Source organism: Scylla paramamosain, chromosome 39 (assembly GCF_035594125.1).
Source record: "Scylla paramamosain isolate STU-SP2022 chromosome 39, ASM3559412v1, whole genome shotgun sequence".
Classification (NCBI taxonomy): Eukaryota; Metazoa; Arthropoda; class Malacostraca; order Decapoda; family Portunidae; genus Scylla; species Scylla paramamosain.
The window spans coordinates 6,878,196-6,897,500 of record NC_087189.1 but is presented as its reverse complement, the minus strand read 5'-3'; the positions used below and the strand labels follow the sequence as shown (position 1 = coordinate 6,897,500).

Below are 19,305 nucleotides of genomic sequence, written 5' to 3'. Positions count from 1 at the left end.
ACATTAACAAGTCATTGATATATATATTAGAAATAACAATGGCCCTAATACTGATCCCTGTGGCACCCCACTAATTACATGACCCCACTCGGATTTCGAGCCGTTTATTACCACTCTCTGTCGCCTGTTACCAAGCCATGACCCTATCCAGCCTAACACCTTCCCATCTATCCCGTGTGCCCTAACCTTTCTCAGGAGCCTTTGATGGGGTACCTTGTCAATTGCTTTACTAAAGTCCAGATATAAGATATCATAACTATCACCATTATCTACTGCCTCGTACACCTTACTGTAAAAACTTAACAAGTTTGTCAGGCAAGTTTTCCCCTTCGTGAAGCCATGCTGTGACTGATTTATCAAGTTATGTTTGTCTAAATGTTTCCTAATGTTCCTCGCTATTATTGACTCTAACATTTTACCTACAACTGAAGTTAAGCTGACAGGTCTATAATTAGACGTTAAAGTTTTATCTCCTTTCTTAAAGATGGGTACTACATTAGCCTGCCTCCATATTACTGGTACCTCACCCGACTCCAGTGATTTCCTAAAGACAGAAACTAACGGCTCACTAATAATCTCTTTACATTCCTTAAGTACTCTGGGATATATTTCATCAGGTCCTGGTGACTTGAACTTTTTAGCCTATCTATCTCCTGTTCCACTATTTCCCTAGTTATGGAAATATCTGTCAGCTTCTCATTCTCATCTGCTCTAAACACCTGTTCACTATCTGGCATATCCTGCATGTTTTCCTGGGTGAAGACAGTTAAAAAATAATAATTCAGAAGTTTACTTATCTCCTCCCCAGAACTAACCAGCCCCCCATCTGCTGCCTTTAATGGAGCTACAGTATCCTTATTCTTCGTCCTGTATATCTGATAAAATCCCTTGGGGTCCGTCTTCGCCTGGCTGGCTACCTTTAATTCATAATTGTTCTTAGCTTTCCTCGTTAACTTCCTGACTGTTCTAACTAATTCATTATATTGTGTCCTTAAAACTTCTTCACCTGCCCTTAATCTCTTATATATACTTCTCTTACGCCCTATATAATGCTTTAACCTAGCAGTCATCCATTTAGGGTCATTTTTTTGTGATCTTACTGCCCTATACGGGATATTTGCTAACTGACCTGTATGAACTTTATCTACGAAATATTTATACAATTCATCTACATTTACTTCACCTAATCCCCTCATCTCGTCCCCTACCATCCTCTCCACTCCCTCATCTACTCGCCTCGACCTCACCTCTCTCATTTCAGCATGACCTGACATTCCAACATACTCACACCTATCTCCCCCCTTCCTCTTTCCTCCTCCCTTCCGGACACATCTTCCCTCCTCTTGTCCTACACCCTCACGCCTCACCTCACCTCTCTCATCCTGCCTTATCTCTCTCAACTCCGTCCCTGACCTGACCTCACCCTGCATCCTTTGCCAGTCCACTCCTTGGAGTCCTTTTTAATTCTTCAAAATCTGCTCTCCTAAAGTCAGGTATTTTACTAGTGTTTTTGTTTCTAACAGTTTCTTCCCATTCTAAATTGTACCTAATTTCCCTATGGTCACTGTTACCTAGCTGTCCTCCAACCTCTACCTGCGTGACTGCTTCCTCCCTGTTAGTAAGAATTAAATCTAGAATATTATTCCCCCTTGTGGGTTCTACGACTACCTGTTTTAAAAAAATTATCCTGAATTACCTTAAGAAATTCCTCTGCTTCTTTGTTACCCACAATTAGACTCCAGTCGATATTCCTAAAATTAAAATCTCCTACCACACATACCTGACTGTACCTGCCTGCTCTATTTATTTCCTGCCACAGTGAGGTGTTAATTTCCTCTGTACTGGTCGGTGGTCTGTAAACTACCCCTAGTACTACTGACTGCGATCCTTCCTTAATATCTACCCATATCGACTCTGCTTTGTTATCTGTTTTAATTCTATTGTTCATACAACACTGTAATGTGTCCCTAACGTATAGTGGCAACAGTAATAGCTGTTCTATGTTTTTTAACCATAATGCCAAAATTGTTACATTATTAGCTATACCATAATAATAATAACAATAATAATAATAATAATAATAATAATAATAATAATAATAATAATAATAATAATAATAATATGTGTGTGTATGCGTGTGCAAGTGCGCGTGTGGGAGCGTGCGATTGTGTTTGTGCATGTCTGTGTGTGTGTGTGTGTGTGTGTGTGTGTGTGTGTGTGTCTGTGTGCATGGATGTTGTGTGTGTTGTGTGATATGTTGTGTGTGTTGTATGTGCGCGTGTTTGTGTGTGTGTGTGTGTGTGTGTGTGTGTGTGTGTGTGTGTGTGTGTGTGTGTGTGTGTGTGTGTGTGTGTGGTAGCTGTGGTAATCATTTCTTAGTACTGGAACTTTAGCGGATGTTTTTGCCTATACCGTTAGTCGATGTTTTTTTTTTGTTTTGTTTTTTTGTTTGACGGCATAAAGCGTTAACCGGATGTCCTTCCTGCTCAGAGAGGTGTTTATTATCCTTGAAGGCGCCAATACCCAGTCTTCTGGACTGCCAGCCACGTACTGAATGTTGCGACACTTACCGTACGTCACTGTTGCTACATGTATGTCATGTGCTTCACGAAGAGAACGTTTTCTAAAGGCGATATTTCAAGAAAAGTGCGTGTGTATGTGTGTGTGTGTGTGTGTGTGTGTGTGTGTGTGTGTGTGTGTGTGTGTGTGTGTGTGTGTGTGTGTGTGTGTGTGTGTGTGTGTGTGTTTCAAATCTTTAAAAGTCTTGACTATTTTTCCCGTGCTTAAGTTAATGTGGTGTTTGGGATCCTCTGGTGAAGTGCTGGTGTTAACCTCAACCTTTAGCGAGATGTGTTTTCACGAATCATGTCAATCGAAAAGACTCCACATACATCACCTGGCTTCACTGTACACAAGAGCCAGGTGCCTGACACACCACCGCAAGTCCCCATCGTTTGCTGTGCCACTGCCAGGGTGCTGGGCAGGAATTCGCAACTGATTGTTTGTCATCGCAAGAAACACCATACTTTTGTAAAGAGGGACTACTGTCTCTCATTTTGAACTGCCTTGGAAGTATCTAATTGCACGCCTTTTATTGTTGTCTTTTGAGACTTTAAAAACCCAAAACGCAACTAGAAAGAGCTCTAGACTAGTGCTCCCTCTCTCAAATGATCCTTTGGTACACATTTTGTAATTCTTGTGATATTTTTTGTTTTTGGTTTGTGAGCTTTGAAGGGCTGTTCATTAAATTTATGCGTATGACGCATAAATCTGTATCAGTTAAAACTGATGGGCGGTATCGCTCCTTAATGCGGTAGTGTGCTTGTGAGAAGAATTAGTTGGTTCAGTGTGCCACACCGTCACCGTGGAGTTGTGATTGCTCAGGATGATCCCTCAAGCCTCTGCGAGGGGAGAGAAAAAGACAACTAGTAAATATAATATTGTCACTTACACAACTTGCATCACCACGTTTTATGTAGTCAGCTTTCATTTGTCTTCAGACTGCGAGGTGAAGCGAAACAGAAGCCTTGGGTGGACTGATTGTTTTCGATTTTTTTAGTCTGAACGTTTTCGACAGACTAACATGTTTAAGAATGAATATTTTCGACAATGATTTGGCAACTTAGACTGATTATTTTCGATGGTTCTGCAATATATTTTTCAATCATGATTATTTTCGACACATTAAAAACATTGGTTGGAATGTTTTCGAAACTAAATAAACTTCACTATGAATGTTTCCGACAGTAAAAAAATATTGAACTGAATGTTTTCGACACTAAAAAATGGTAAATTCTGAATGTTTTCGACACTGGATAAAATGAACTGTCACATCACGTCACGTTTAGACTTAAAACAAAAGACTATAAAAACTAACCTAACCTAACCTAACCTAACCTAACCTAACCTAACCTAACAAGATAATAATCAAAGAAGGTCTAAAATGGCTGAATGAAGTGTCGAAAATATTCCAAAAAATATTGATTTAGGTCAATGATGTGTCGAAAATAATCCAAACTGTAAATAGCTAGGTAATTGTTGTGTCGAAAATGTGTAAGAGTTGTGTCGAAAACAGTCCAAAAAAACATAAAATGGGTTGTCGAAAATAATACTTCTTGGCAAGAATCGAAAACATTCAGTTTAGATTACTTTTGTAGAAAATCGAAAACATTCAGACTAAAAAAATCGAAAATAATCAGCGACCTCGGTTTCCATCCATCTCAGTGCACCTTTATCACAAGTTTTCCCTCTGGCAGTTCTTTCGTTGCAGCGGCAGACAGTCACTGTTCTTCTAAACTTCGGAATAGTTGTGTTCCAAAAGGCTCTGTCTTGTCACCCATCCTATTGCTTTTACTCACAAAGAATCACAATCCTGGCCTATCCATTCCTATGCTGATGATGCTGGATCTCTTACTATCGTCTACTGTGTCTTCTGAAGTTGCTCACTGAATGCCCCCAGTTCCTCGGCCTCACTGCATAAAAAACTACTTACTCACATCCTATTCTGACGCAAAAGTGATCTTACATTTTTTCATCCCTTTTACTGGTAAGTTCTGGAACTACTGCCTATTACTTGGACTGTTTCGAAATAGAAGTATCGATACACCCCGGAAACTAAATTGGCTGATTCTCCAAGTTCTCCTATTTCTTTTTTTGGGGAGATGGTACTTTAGGCAGGTTTATTATAATTATCAGAGTAATAGAGTTACACTATACACCGCGTCAATAGTTCTGCCAACAATGTATTAGTCAAAGTAACGAAAAAAAAAATAATATTGAGCAAATCAGAGTGAAGTCAAACACACACACACACACACACACACACACACACACACACACACACACACACACACACACAAGTAAAAAAAACAAAAAAAAAACGTTTTTTAGTTGCCAGTAAATCAATAGGTGCAGCATGTTTGCTCATTTGTTTTGTTTGTTTATTTCGGCTGATGAAAATACCCACACACCGTGGCCTTACCCTCTCCCCTGTAATGGAGCTGCTGTGGGAGTGTCACACATACGACTCCTGCCATTCCTCCTGTGCTGCTGAGACGAAGGACAGTATACTGAAACGGTTTGGCCCTCGACCTCAACAACTTTTAAAAGTTCTGGTGAAAGATAATGGCGATATCGAACTTTTTTATTATTTATTTATTTATTTATTTATTCATTTTTATGACTGGTAGTTCAACAAGATTTTGCATCATCTTTCAAAAAAGGAAAACCTAAGAGAACCAAACTAATAATCCCTAAGACTATAGAATTTAGTCTCTAAGAAAATCCAAAGCTTTTAAAAATAGGGGCCTTTTTTTTTATTATTATTATGAAACACTGCATGTTAGCCAAAGCGGGTAGTATAATCATAAGGGCGCGACACAGCACTCCAGGAAGATATTCTGAAACAATTTTTGCGCCGCATCTCTATTACTTTCCAAAGACTCTAGTTGAAGCTACAAGAATATTCAAGGTTGTTTTTAATGTTCTAGTGAAGGATTAACAAGATTACTACATTATTTAAAGGAGAAACTTTCTTGAGAACCCGACCTGTGTGGCCTTTGGAAATAATCGTAGTAAGAGAATGAGGCGTTTCTAAATACAATCTTTAACACCAAGACACACTGTTTTCAGAGCTCCTACGTCCATAAGAAGTTAAGAAGACAGAATTTGGTCTGTAAGCGTTCAGACCAAGCGCGAACAGCATCCTGCCATACATGAGACGACGAGGAGTCGACAGGATAGGAAGTGTTAGGACACACACGCTTCCTTCGCGCCATCCTTATCCGGTCACCTACGTCCATATCACTGTTGTTGATGTTGTTGTTGTTGTTGTCGTTGTTGTTGTTGTTGTTGTTGTTGTTGATGTTGTCTTGAGTGTTCTTGTAAGTACAAATGATTTTTTTTCAAATTTTGCTTTGCTTCAGATAAGTAAAATAAAAGAAAATTAAGAATGAGGAAAGAGTTAATCAATATATATATATATATATATATATATATATATATATATATATATATATATATATATATATATATATATATATATATATATATATATATATGTATATATATATATATATATATATATATATATATATATATATATATATATATATATATATATATATATATATATATATATATATATATATATATATATATATATATATATATATATATATATATATATATATATATATATATATATATATATATATATATATATATATATATATATATATATATATATATATATATATATATATATATATATATATATATATATATATATATATGGATCTCGTGTGTGTGTGTGTACATAAAACAATGATGACGACAATGACGACAATGTTATATCTGCTTGAGAGAGAGAGAGAGAGAGAGAGAGAGAGAGAGAGAGAGAGAGAGAGAGAGAGAGAGAGAGAGAGAGAGAGAGAGTCGTTGAAATACGATAGAAATATACACCATATTAAATAGAAAAATACTGTACTGTAGAGACTGACGTGTTTCCTCATGGGATGACATCACACACACACACACACACACACACACACACACACACACACACTCACACACACACAAGGCCATTCGGGTGTGTCCATCAGGGCTCGTGAACACACCAATTCAATCATGGTCGGAAATACTGTCATTTCCTCCTTCATGAGCTGTGACTGAGGGACAAATAAACTCATCCAACACACACACACACACACACACACACACACACACACACGCACCTCAAAGATGAACACGCGTCGCTTCCGGTGCTTAGTTTTTTTTCTTTTTTGTTCCTATTTTTCCTACTTTCTTTACTGATTTTTTTCTTTACTTCTTTTCTCTTTCTTTCCTTCTTTTTTTTTCTTTCCTTACCTTTCCTTTCCTTTCCTTTCCTTTCTTTTTTTCTTTTTTTTTCTCTTATAAAATAAAGTAACAAACAAACCAATATAGTTATTTCCGCAGGTGTCTCTTTATTGTTGTGTGGTAAAAGGCACAAACATTGGACAAGGTCCCCGCGGTGTGAGGGTGTGAGAGTGAGGGTGTCAGGGTGTCACTGGGGTCAAGGCGCTGCAGTGCTTGGGAGTCACAATAGAACATAATCATTATATACGTATACATGTATAAATACATAGAAACAAGTAAATACAAAAGGGTGTTATTGCAAAGGGGAACACAAAATGGCTTCGTAGAATGTTAAAATTTTAAATCGATCAATGAGAAAAAATTACAGTAATAATGTTAAGATAAAAATAATGATAATAAGATAAATAAAAAAAAGCTCTAGATACCTTCCATTGATACAAATGAATAAATCAACAACAGTTTTTGTGTAGCTGGTGGTGAATGAATACGTGGAGGGTTCAATATGTGTTTGGCTAGGATCTTCATTTTAGAACACACGTATGGAGATTAAGGGAACAGTACGGCAGTGTTGCATGGGTGTCTGCAGTGTTCAAGAGCCGACAAGCAAAGCCGGAGTTGGTGTTCCCTTGCTAAACCTTCTCTCAAAACACGACAGTCAAGCAACTCAGGAATACGAATGCTTGAGTTCACGTCACCCTCGTTTTCTGTGACAGTATTACTTGGACCACATACTGAACTAATCTTCCAAGACTCGAATTTGTGGCTCGAACGCTAATTTCTTGTTACAAATCCGGTAGTGTTACAAGTGTCATGGCATTAGCATTATCAGTGGTCATAATGATAATTCCAATCAATCATACTTGAGGTGTAGTTTCGGGATTAGCACCAGTAATATAAACTAACGCGTAAAATGAGATGAGAAATGTAGGGTTCTTTTTAGGTAACAAGAACACAAAAAATCAAGAAGCCAACAGTCTTACACATGACAGTCCATCTATTTCACCTGTATTCATTGCTCTCCTTAGATTGTTGGCTTTTAGAAACTCATTTGAACACATTGTTAGTCCTAGCATTGCTCCACCCACGCGCCGTCACGAAGACAGCACCCATGCTAAAGCTCCAGGATAACACATTCCCAGGGGCAGACAGGCACTTCTCGCCACGCCATCGTGACAGACGCACAACACATATAAGAAATCAGGTGATCTCCATTTTCCACCCTGACAGTTAGTATTTCAAAGCTCAACATTGCTTTCCGACTCTAGTGTGACTTTCAGGACTGTTAGTAGGACTTGTGTCAGGCTGTCATGATTGAGATGAACTAAATGCGCCTCGTTAACGTTAAGAAAATAATAATATAAGAAACAAGTGATTTGTGACGGAATACAGACAGATGTCTTAGGGTGATTTTTTAAAATAATTTTCCAATGCAAAACTTTCAGGAACTCAAAAAGAAAAAAAAAAGGAAATGAATGAATGAATATATATATATATATATATATATATATATATATATATATATATATATATATATATATATATATATATATATATATATATATATATATATATATATACATATGAATTTAACCGAACCTATCCTAGACCACCTTAAAAAATAGCAGGATAACTTAATAACATCACATAATCTGTAAAATGAATATATTCATATACATCGTATGCACTACACTTATTCTCCCTGAGGGAGGCTGGAGGAGACTCAGAAACACGGCGGTACAAACACCCTGAGAAGGAGGGAAGGCCGCGGCTCACCCTCTCCCAGCATCAACACACGCCTAATATTCCCGCGGGTGGGAGGATGCCGCCACCACAACAGCTCGCTCCGCCTGGTGATGGTGCTGCGGCGGCCACAGAGGGAGTGTTGTGGTCCGCTGCTCTTATTGAATTCCGAACAGCACCAGAGAGAGAGAGAGAGAGAGAGAGAGAAAAGTATATAGGAAATCACCCCGGCGACGACAAAGAACATAGAAATGAAAAAAAAAGAAACAAGTAAATATAGTGAAGGGCTTTACCGAATGTTTTTTTTCTCTCTCTCTCTCTCTCTCTCTCTCTCTCTCTCTCTCTCTCTCTCTCTCTCTGTGTGTGTGTGTGTGTGTGTGTGTGTGTGTATGTGTGTGTATATATATATATATATATATATATATATATATATATATATATATATATATATATATATATATATATATATATATATATATATATATATATATATATATATATATATATATATATATATATATATATATATATATATATATATATATATATATATATATATATATATATATATATATATATATATATATATATATATATATTTCATTTCTTTTTTCTTTTTTTGTTGCCCTCGGCCAGTGTCCTACATAAAAAAAAAAATATATATATATATAATATGTGTTTATATATATATGTATATATATATATATATATATATATATATATATATATATATATATATATATATATATATATATATATATATATATATATATATATATATATATATATATATATATATATATATATATATATATATATATATATATATATATATATATATATATATATATATATATATATATATATATATATATATATATATATATATATATATATATATATATATATATATATATATATATATATATATATATATATATATATATATATATATATATATATATATATATATATATATATATATATATATATATATATATATATATATATATCAGTCTTGCTATCTGTCATTTTGTCTGTCTGTCTTTCTTTCTCTCTGTCTGACTGTCTATTTATCTGCCTGTCAGTCTATGTATCTGAGCACCTGTCTATCTAAGCGTCAGTCTATGTATCTAAGCACCTGTCTATCTTTCTCTCTAACGATGGCTATGTCTATCTGCTTGTCTTTCTCTGTTTTCTTTAAGAATTTCTATGCATTTGCGTATCTGTCAGTATCTGTCCGTCAGTCTGTCTGTCTAGATATATCTGCACGTGTCTATGTCTAAAGACAAAGAACACAGATGACGAGTTGGGCTCTTATGATGGCTTTTCTCTCTTAATGGCGCAGATTCCTTTTTAGAAAATCACTCGAAAACATCCCTGAAAAAAAAAAAAATCAATAACTTCGACTATAGCCTGTTACAATTAGTCGAAATAAGGCGGGGAAACGTTTCAGCATACGGGATAGGTGTTCATTTATTGGCGTGGCAGGAGACGCGTGGACGGAAGGAGGATACGTGTCATTCACCAACTCATGACGTCGGCGTAGGAGGGGGAAGGCGCTTGTAGACTCAGCCACGTCACTGGCGCCCCGTGCCCGTATCTGTGTCACTGGGAGCACGGAAAGGTTAAGGTGTGAGGCGCCGCGCATATCCGTTTCCCTGCTCCATTATGTGTCACGCTGTGTAACTATTTTGGTTCATCTCGACACTTACACTTGTATATATCACCGTTGTTTTTATATTTTGACTTTTAAGTGTTTGTTATTCAGCTTATCTTGGTTCTCCTCCCACAATCATTAGTCTTTCAGCCTTAGATGCGCTGCTGTTATTGCTCTTGTAGTTATTGTCATTATAATCATGCACTTTAAAAAGCATGACTATTATGAAGATGATACATAATCCAATACAATAGTGTGATATAATATACAGTAAAATATAATGAGATGTAATGTAACATGATATAATGTAAAGCTTCGTACGGGTTAACAGCTCTACTGCTGCTTTGCTTGTCGCTTTTCTGTGTTGCTCTGAATGCTTGCTTACGTCGTGCGAACGTGTTTGGAGCAGAATGCATTAATGTACGTGGTCGAGGTGTGTGTGTGTGTGTGTGTGTGTGTGTGTGTGTGTGTGTATGTGCACCACCACGGACGGAGAATTTTGTGGTTTTCTCGGCGTCGCGTGCTCGCAAATCTGCAGGAGTTAAACAAGAATTCAAAGGAACACATAAGGACAAGCAGCACCAGACCTGTCAGCCCCTACGTGACATTCTTTGCTTCACTACATTGTCTAATCTAAACAACTTTGCTTAAGAGAGAAAAGACGGAGACCTGAGGTGCACGGCAATATTGTTTCATTTTTATCTATTTTTATTTTTTTTCTTGTGTGTTCAGGAGCGTCTGATTGCTGCACTGGTGGCAAGCCAATCTTGCGCTGCACGGGCCTAGCTTACTTTCGTGCTTTTATATTGGTGCCTTCCCTACACTGCACGCCGCTCGTCCCCGCCGCACTTCATCCAGGCCGCAATCGACGTGTGGGTGATTGCTTCGCGACACAGGAAGCCTGCGCCACCGCCAGGCCTCCACACCCTCACCGCCCACTCCTTTCCCGTCCTGTGTATAGGCTTTAATCTGAAGTCGTTATGCTTTTGTGTGTTCGTCTGTCTTTTTCCTGTCTGTCCGTCTCTCTCTCTCTCTCTCTCTCTCTCTCTCTCTCTCTCTCTCTGCGTGTGTGTGTGTGTGTGTGTGTGTATGTGTGACTGAATGTCTGGCTGTCTGAGATGGTGATCGGAGGAGCTCATCGGAGAGAATAGTTTGACTGAATAAGCTGAAGGGTTGGAAGTTAGTGAAAGGTCGAGGATGTTGGGTATCTTTCCACGCTGGTCAGGAATGCTGGTAAGATGGTCACTGAATGCTCTAGTCTAGATCATACGAGTATAAATAGTAAGGTTGTAGGTCGGTCTATGAGAGTGAATGATAGCCAAAGCTGGTGGTCAACATTGACATTTCATAGTACAGAGATTTCAGCAGAGAGAAAATGGGCAAGAATCTCTACAGACAGAGGACAGTGAGGGCCGACCAACATCCACGCGAGCCTCGGGAATCACCTTGGTAAGGTACTGCAACTCCGCGTGTTCCGTGAGTGTCTTGGCGAAGGTCTGATTCCCTCCACCACCTCTTTACAGTCAATTAGTCTCGCTTCAAATAAATTTCTCAGTGTGAGAGATGTATTCAAGACTTTCTACTTTCTATCTCCTCTATTCTGTCCACCTCTCTAATGCAAGAGTTAACCAGTATTCTCAATCATTCATCCCTTTCTCTGGTAAACTCTGAAACTCTCTGCCTGCTTCTTTATTTTCATATTCCTATGATTTTAAATTTTTCAAGTGGGAGGTTTCAAGATACTTATCCTCCGTTATTTAATTTTCTAATCGGACTCCATGGAAACTGGCACTCAAGCGGGCCTTAAAAAAAAAAAATGTAATGCCCTTGGCCAATGGCCCTCTCATTATGTGTCCATTATATATATATATATATATATATATATATATATATATATATATATATATATATATATATATATATATATATATATATATATATATATATATATATATATATATATATATATATATATATATATATATATATATATATATATATATATATATATATATATATATATATATATATATATATATATATATATATATATATATATATATATATATATATATATATATATATATATATATATATATATATATATATATAAAGCGAGCGACATGACATTGGTTGCAGAGGTAAAGATTCCCATTCAGTAATATCTGCATTATATGAGAGAGAGAGAGAGAGAGAGAGAGAGAGAGAGAGAGAGAGAGAGAGAGAGAGAGAGAGAGAGAGAGAGACTTGATGATTTAACTTCCTCCTTCTCCTTCTCCTCCTGCTCCATCTTAATATGTTTCTTTTTATTCCTCCTCTGCGTCTTCCAGTTCCTCCTCTTCTTCCTTCTCCTCCATCTCAATCCATACCTCTTTATTCATGCTTTACATGCCACGCATTGCCCCTCCCTCTCCCTCTTGTTTTACCGCTTGACAAGGTTTATGTGGAAGATGTTGCCAAATTTGTCTTCCTTCCCTTGGTTACAGTGATGCTTCGTTTCTGCCATCTTGCTGCTCCCTTTCTCCTCCTCCTGTTTTTCCTTCTCCTCTTCCTCCTTCTTCTTCTTCCTCCTCCTCCTTCTTCTTCTTCTTCTTCTTCTTCTTCTTCTTCTTCTTCTTCTTCTTCTTCTTCTTCTTCTTCTTCTTCTTCTTTTACTCCTCCTCCTCCTCCTACTCCTCCTCCTCCTCCTCTACCTCTTCCTCTTCTTCCTCCTCCTCCTCCTCCTCCTCCATCTTAATTAGTATCTTTTTATTCCCTTTTTCCATCTTATATTTTCATAATGGTGGTGGTGATGGTGGTGGTCATCGTCATTGTCGTCTTTGTGTTTGTCTTCTTTTCTTCTTCTTCTTCTTCTTCTTCTTCTTCTTCTTCTTCTTCTTCTTCTTCTTCTTCTTCTTTCTTCTTTTTTTTCTTTTTTTCTTCTTTTTCTTTCTTCTTCTTCTTCTTCCTCTTCTTCGTCATCATTGTCGTCTTTACTTACTCACCGCCTGCCGCTTGGAGGTCAGGTGAGTGGCAGGAAGCAGAGACGCATCACTAAGGCCCTCAGTACTCAGAAACACTTTTCTCCTTCATCACGGCTTTTTACAAAGGTCAAGAGTGTTTCTCAAGAGTGTTTTTCCTGTTAATGATATATTAATCTTGTTAATCTGTCCCTAGAACCATAAGATTTCCTTAAAAATCTAGATGACATCAACGAGTTTTTTTTTTTAAGTAGTGAGTGGCGGCACAGATGTGTTTCAGGATGTGGTCCCATAAACCATCATGAACTGCATGTTATAAGTATAGTATTGATCCTTGAACACTGCCTGGAGCTACCGCCGTCATTTATATTTGTTTGTGTTCGGTAATGTGGCATGGATGCTTGGGGATCTGGGTAAGCTACTAAAAATAGGAGGAGGGAGTGTTAAGTACAGTATTCGGTCAGTGTGTATGGATGTGCTTGCCTTATTATTATTATTATTATTATTATTATTATTATTATTATTATTATTATTATTATTATTATTATTATCATTATTTTTGTGTTTTCTGCATCGTTTTGATATATAGTACTATGAACTACTTTAGCCTATTTCACACACACACTCACACACACACACACACACACACAGCAGGAAATCGACAGCTGTATCAGTAATAACAACTCCGTTACTAATCAGGCATCGTTTGAAAAATTAAGCAAAATCAGTTAGTGTTATTCCTTCGGTTTATTGATTTATTTATAATTTACGTATCTATTCATATATATATATATATATATATATATATATATATATATATATATATATATATATATATATATATATATATATATATATATATATATATATACCTATTTATTTATCGTTATTATTATTATTATTATTATTACTATTATCATTATCACTATCATTACTATTATTTTAGCTTTTGTTGGCAATCTCTCTCTCTCTCTCTCTCTCTCTCTCTCTCTCTCTCTCTCTCTCTCTCTCTCTCTCTCAGAAGGGTCAGATGATGAGGACAAGGCATTATTTGATCATAGATAGTTTTGAGTTGAGGCAGTAAATGATAGATGTGCCAATGGTTATTTCACACACACACACACACACACACACACACACACACCGCAGAATAGTAAGTGTTTTGGAATAAAACTGTTCCTCTTGCTTCTTTGGTATCCCATTTTCTTTAGCTATTTGTAATAAGAGTGACTAAAATATATAGTCTTACCCTTGAACACATTACAGCATTGACACTCCTCGTCACTAGCATTTTCTTTAGGGACCGGCACCTCAATAGGCCTTCTCTCTCTCTCTCTCTCTCTCTCTCTCTCTCTCTCTCTCTCTCTCTCTCTCTCTCTCTCTCTCTCTCTCTCTCTTTTGCTCTTAGCCAGTAACCCTATTGCAATAAAAAGAGAAAAGAAAACCTGCCTTAGTGCCTGCCTTATTACCACACTTATATTGTAGATTCCCTCAGCAGGTGGCGCTGTAATGAATTGCGTTACTTCTGCACCCAGTCAAAAGATGGCATTTTTGTGCGACTGCTACTGGGTTGAGGGGTTCAGGTCGAGGTGGTTGAGGCCTCGAATCACGGTGCCACGCCTGGATGGAAGGTAAAGAGGTCGGAGACTAAGGACAATACGCCACTCCTCTGCTCGTGGGGAAGGCGTTACGTTCTGCCGTAGGTAAGCAAGACTGTGGTGTTCATGGTGGTGGTGTTCTGGTGCGTCTTTGTGTTCCTGGTAGTGGTCATGCTTGCTGTGTTGTCGATGTTGGAGTGATGCAGTGGTAACTGGTCAATGGTAGTTGATTACCTGCGTGCAGTGAATGCAGTGTTGGCGTATTATTCTATTAGTATTCTAATCTAATTATTCTAACCTAATTAGAATATTCTAATCTAAACTTTCGTCATAAATATCGTACTAGCAATACCTGTTCACCTTCAGATATGGTGTTTGTTACTAGTCACGTGATTCATCTGTCGTTAATATATTTCAGTGTAAGGAAATACTTTGATTACGCGTGGAGTCTTAATGCATAACTACGCTTATAATTGCTGTCGTTTATAATTGGTGTATTACTCCTATTCTCCCCAATGAATTGGTGTATTCTTCCCGGTGAAGGTATTTCGCAACTCGTTAATGACCATATTGAAAAAAAATAAAATAAATAAATTGTCTTCTTACTTCTATGAACAAGTGTATAGGGTGTCAGTGCTGTGTGGAGTTCTCTACAAATCTGTGAACGAGGGGGGCAGGAGTGGGCACCGTAGTTACCGCCCTTTGAGGGGTTGTCTTCGTGTAGTGATTAAGGCGTGACTGGTGTTTCTATTATTGTTAGCACTAGCGAGGATTGGTTCGTTATTCCCATCTCGGGAGTGACGCACGGTGAAAGTTTGGTTGACTCGTTCTTGTGGAAATGTTTATTTTGAAATGGTTATATTTGTTCGTGTGAGTTGATGGGTTTTGGACATTCAGGCACTGGTTAAACTGGCAGTTATTACATAAATGGTTTAGTAGGTCAAGATGCTTGTTAGATGTTCTTGTAGTACGTGCTATTTTAAGCTGTTTGCTGTAAATTAGTGTAATTATGGAAGTGTCCTGTGTTGTAGGTTAGCGGTGATTAAAGCTACCAGTTACGTTGGTACGAGTTACAAGGCCATACAGTCGTGTATGTATGTCTTGCTTAAATGAAACGGGCTGCTGAGAGTGGCTAAGACTCGGGGAGGCGTCGTTTTGCAATGGAGTTACGGACGATTATCGTGATACAGCACAAGTAGTTTGCGGTGATAGGAACTGGAAGGTAGTGTCTGGTAATGTGGGGGGGATTGATAGTTTGGGGGAAATTTAAGGATATGGAGGTGGAGATGAGGTGGTAGTGTGGATTTTGTGGGTCCATTTCACTGTAACTAGTGGTAATTGAGATCGACACGCGGAGGTATTGGGTCATCAGTTACCTGGTATTTTGTGGCGCCATAGCGAATGGTGATGGCAAATTTAACATTTAATTCCACTTGAAATGTCTGCCGCGGAATCAATTAGCCTGAATCAGCTGGAGTGGCGAGGTGCCGTTATGTGGTCTATTTAATGTATTTGAGCTCGTCCAGTATTGTCAACACACTGCACTGGAAGTCTGGCTGTATTATCTGGCTGTACGATCTGGCTGTACGATCTGGCTGTACGTAGTGTTGATTGCCGCTGAATAATTCCTCTAATTATAATGTATTGCCGTTGATATTTTCTCTTATTGTCAGCGCAGGAGTCCCAAGTCTTCAGGCAGTAGGAGACAATGCGTGAGGGCGGCTGTGGCGTGATGCGCCTCCTGCAGCTCCTGGCTGTGGCTGCGGTGGTCGGGTCTGTCGTCGCTTCCTCTGAGGAACTGGATGTGGAGGATGTCTTGGATCGGCTTGAAACGATGGACCTATCTGACCAAGAAGTGAATGATCTACTAGCGGATGAAGACTTGGAGTCGCTACAGGACAAGCTATATGAACTGGACAATAAATCGATCATGTCCGATTTGTCGCCTTTAGAGACACTTCTGCCTAACATAAAGGTAAGGGAAGCCGTAGCAGTGTGTGTGAATGTGACTTGTGATTGGTGCATCATGGGAGTCCATGAATGGAGGATGGAGGATGGTGCAGATAAAGGTGCTTTAAAACTGGCATTTGTCTGGACTGATGTAATTTAGTTTTAAAGACCAGTGACGTTGATGTAAAGGGTTGATATGAAAGGGGTACAGAAGGGATAAGGGTAATACGAAAGGGGTAACAGCGTTGCCGTTGATGCAAAACTTTAACTGGACCTACAATAGTCAATAGGATCGTTAGTTCTGGTGTTTGGTGGACCTTGACTGGCCATTGTGCAGAGTACATCGACAAAGTCGATCATGTGTAGATTTAGTAATTAAACATCAGGAATGGATCGTAATTAAGCATCAGGAACGTTTACATTATCTAGGACACAGGGTCTCAAATCTGGTATTCGTTCACAGACTAATAAGCCGAAGACTGTCGAGGAATTGCTTCACGCTGGTAAACAAGTTTTGGACCACGGCCAAGTGGAGCTGACCAGGAGCCTCGCTATGAAGGTCCACCGCTATCAGAAGGGTGAGTGTGCTGAGGGTGAGGAATGTGTGGCAAGGAGGTAGAGGTCATTATATGAAGGTGACGAGTGGAAGAAGCTGGTGACGTTATTGTTAGTGAAGGGTGTTCAAAGGTAAATGAGGATGGGGGGAGGTTTAAGTGAAGTCGGAATGGTGTATGGTAGTATTGTAAGGGTATTTTGCCTTGAAGGCAGGCTAAGGTAATGAAGGGAATTGAAAACGACTCTAATGCAGAACATACGCAGACACTGACAAGAGATTCTGTGGAAGAGTGGAAAAGGTGATACGATGGTTGTGGTAGATGGTATGCTTAGTGGTAGGTGGAATGGTTAAGGGTAGTAATTGGTGAAAAGATATCTGACGTAGGGTTAGAATGAGGCAGCCAATAGAACAAGGCAAAAGTGATGGGGGCGAACAGGCTGTTGGTGGGCGGCGGCTTATGGAATGGCTTAGAGGGTGGAGGTGGCGAGGTGAGTGGTGCTGCGTGTGACGGATGAAGCTGCAGGGTGGCGGGGGAGGTAGTGGTATAAATTGCGTGACGGGAGCGAATACGTCACCGGGAGGAGCATAATAGGCCCAGGAGAGGGATGAGGAGGCCTGGGGAGTGAACATTGTTTCGGTCTTGCTGCTGCGAATCGATTCCGTTCCGTTCACTTCATTTCTGCTGGTTTCGGTAGCACGGCGGCTGTTCAAGCGTACAATAATCCTTGGCTTTGTAAATGGGCGCTGTCTTGGTACGTGTAACTATTGATCCTGTCGTGGTTGCATCGTAATGCCGGACAGACCGATGCAGACGTCAAAAGGAGGTAGTTAGAGTTACGGGTAGATGCTAGTCCCTTTGCACTGCTTGGTAACTATTCGTAAGGGTGATAGTTTGGGTAAGGCTAGATAGTCGAAGTAGCATAGGGAGAAGACAAAGTACGTTGAGTTAACAGTTAAGACTGTTAGAAATGCGTGAGGAAGTAAGGCTTGAGGGAGGTGTCCAGTGGGGGGAGGGTGATTGTAGATGGAATGGGGGAGCAAGGTGTGGTAAGTGTGATGGGAAGATGACGGTAATATTCCAGGAAGAGCAAGAGGCAGGCTGGGAAAGGCTCCCAAAGTTTGGATCAATGCAGGATTGTCCCTGAACTGGTGCTAGTCGTATTAGTTGGGAAGTAATGCAATATCGTAGTTCGTGGTTCTGGCTGAACTAAGTGTGGCTGAGGGGCTGCGGCCTTCAGATGGTAGTGGATCTGAGGAAGGGTTTGAAGGGGACGGAAGAACAAAGTGGTAGGATTATGAATACATGCATTGACGTAGTGATTATATCTGGATGGGAAGAATTTTTTTTATCTGGGAGTGAGTATAGAATGTGTGTGGGGACGGAGAGCTGTAGTTTGAGAGGGGAATGGAAGAGGAGACTGGAGTAATGGAAGGAAGGTTTTAGAAGTATGGGCGAGTATTCTAGTGGTAGGGTTCAGGGGATGGAGGTGACCGCTGTGCTGGTAACTGGAATGGATTTCACAACCTCCATCAGGGCTTGGCGAAGGATTAGTGTTGCAGTGGTGTGGTGGTGTACTCTAAGGCGGGGCAGGGAAAGCATTCATGGAGAGCGGTCCTGTACCGCGCTGCATTACGAATGTACAGAGGCACAGAGGGTGTTTGTAAATTCTGGCGAAGCGTAATTGCTGACAAGGCATTGACATGGCACTAAGCTTTGATTTGGTACGCGTGGGCTGGCATTTAGTAAGAGAAATATTACTTCAGTACGTGTAGATTTAAGATCAACGTTGAGGCTTAATATTTGTGTTTGTGTAGTTAGTGGATCTTGTATGAAATCTGTGAGGGAGGAGCAAGTGTGAAGTTGTTAGGCAGGTTGTGTAGGGGAGTGGTAGAGCAGTTGTACAAGTTGTTGGGCAGGATATGAGGTTTGTTGGGTAATTATGTGGATGTGTGAGGGTAGGATCGGTTCGGGTCGGGTCAAGT

At 39.0% G+C, this 19,305-nt stretch overlaps 1 protein-coding gene across 2 annotated transcripts in view; it reads left to right on the top strand.

The window, feature by feature from the left end:
• The first annotated feature begins 14,764 nt into the window (after positions 1-14,764).
• The window catches only part of LOC135092131 (uncharacterized), a 40,661-nt gene continuing 36,120 nt past the window's right edge, over positions 14,765-19,305 (top strand). The window contains exons 1-3 of one of the 2 annotated variants that reach the window (XM_063990376.1): positions 14,765-14,921; positions 16,495-16,791; positions 17,230-17,344. In XM_063990376.1, coding sequence (XP_063846446.1) covers positions 16,525-16,791; positions 17,230-17,344 — 382 coding nt within the window. In that variant the 5' untranslated portion in view covers positions 14,765-14,921; positions 16,495-16,524. Of the gene's footprint in view, positions 14,922-16,489; positions 16,792-17,229; positions 17,345-19,305 lie in introns of both variants that reach the window. The other variant, XM_063990377.1, reaches the window with a different exon arrangement.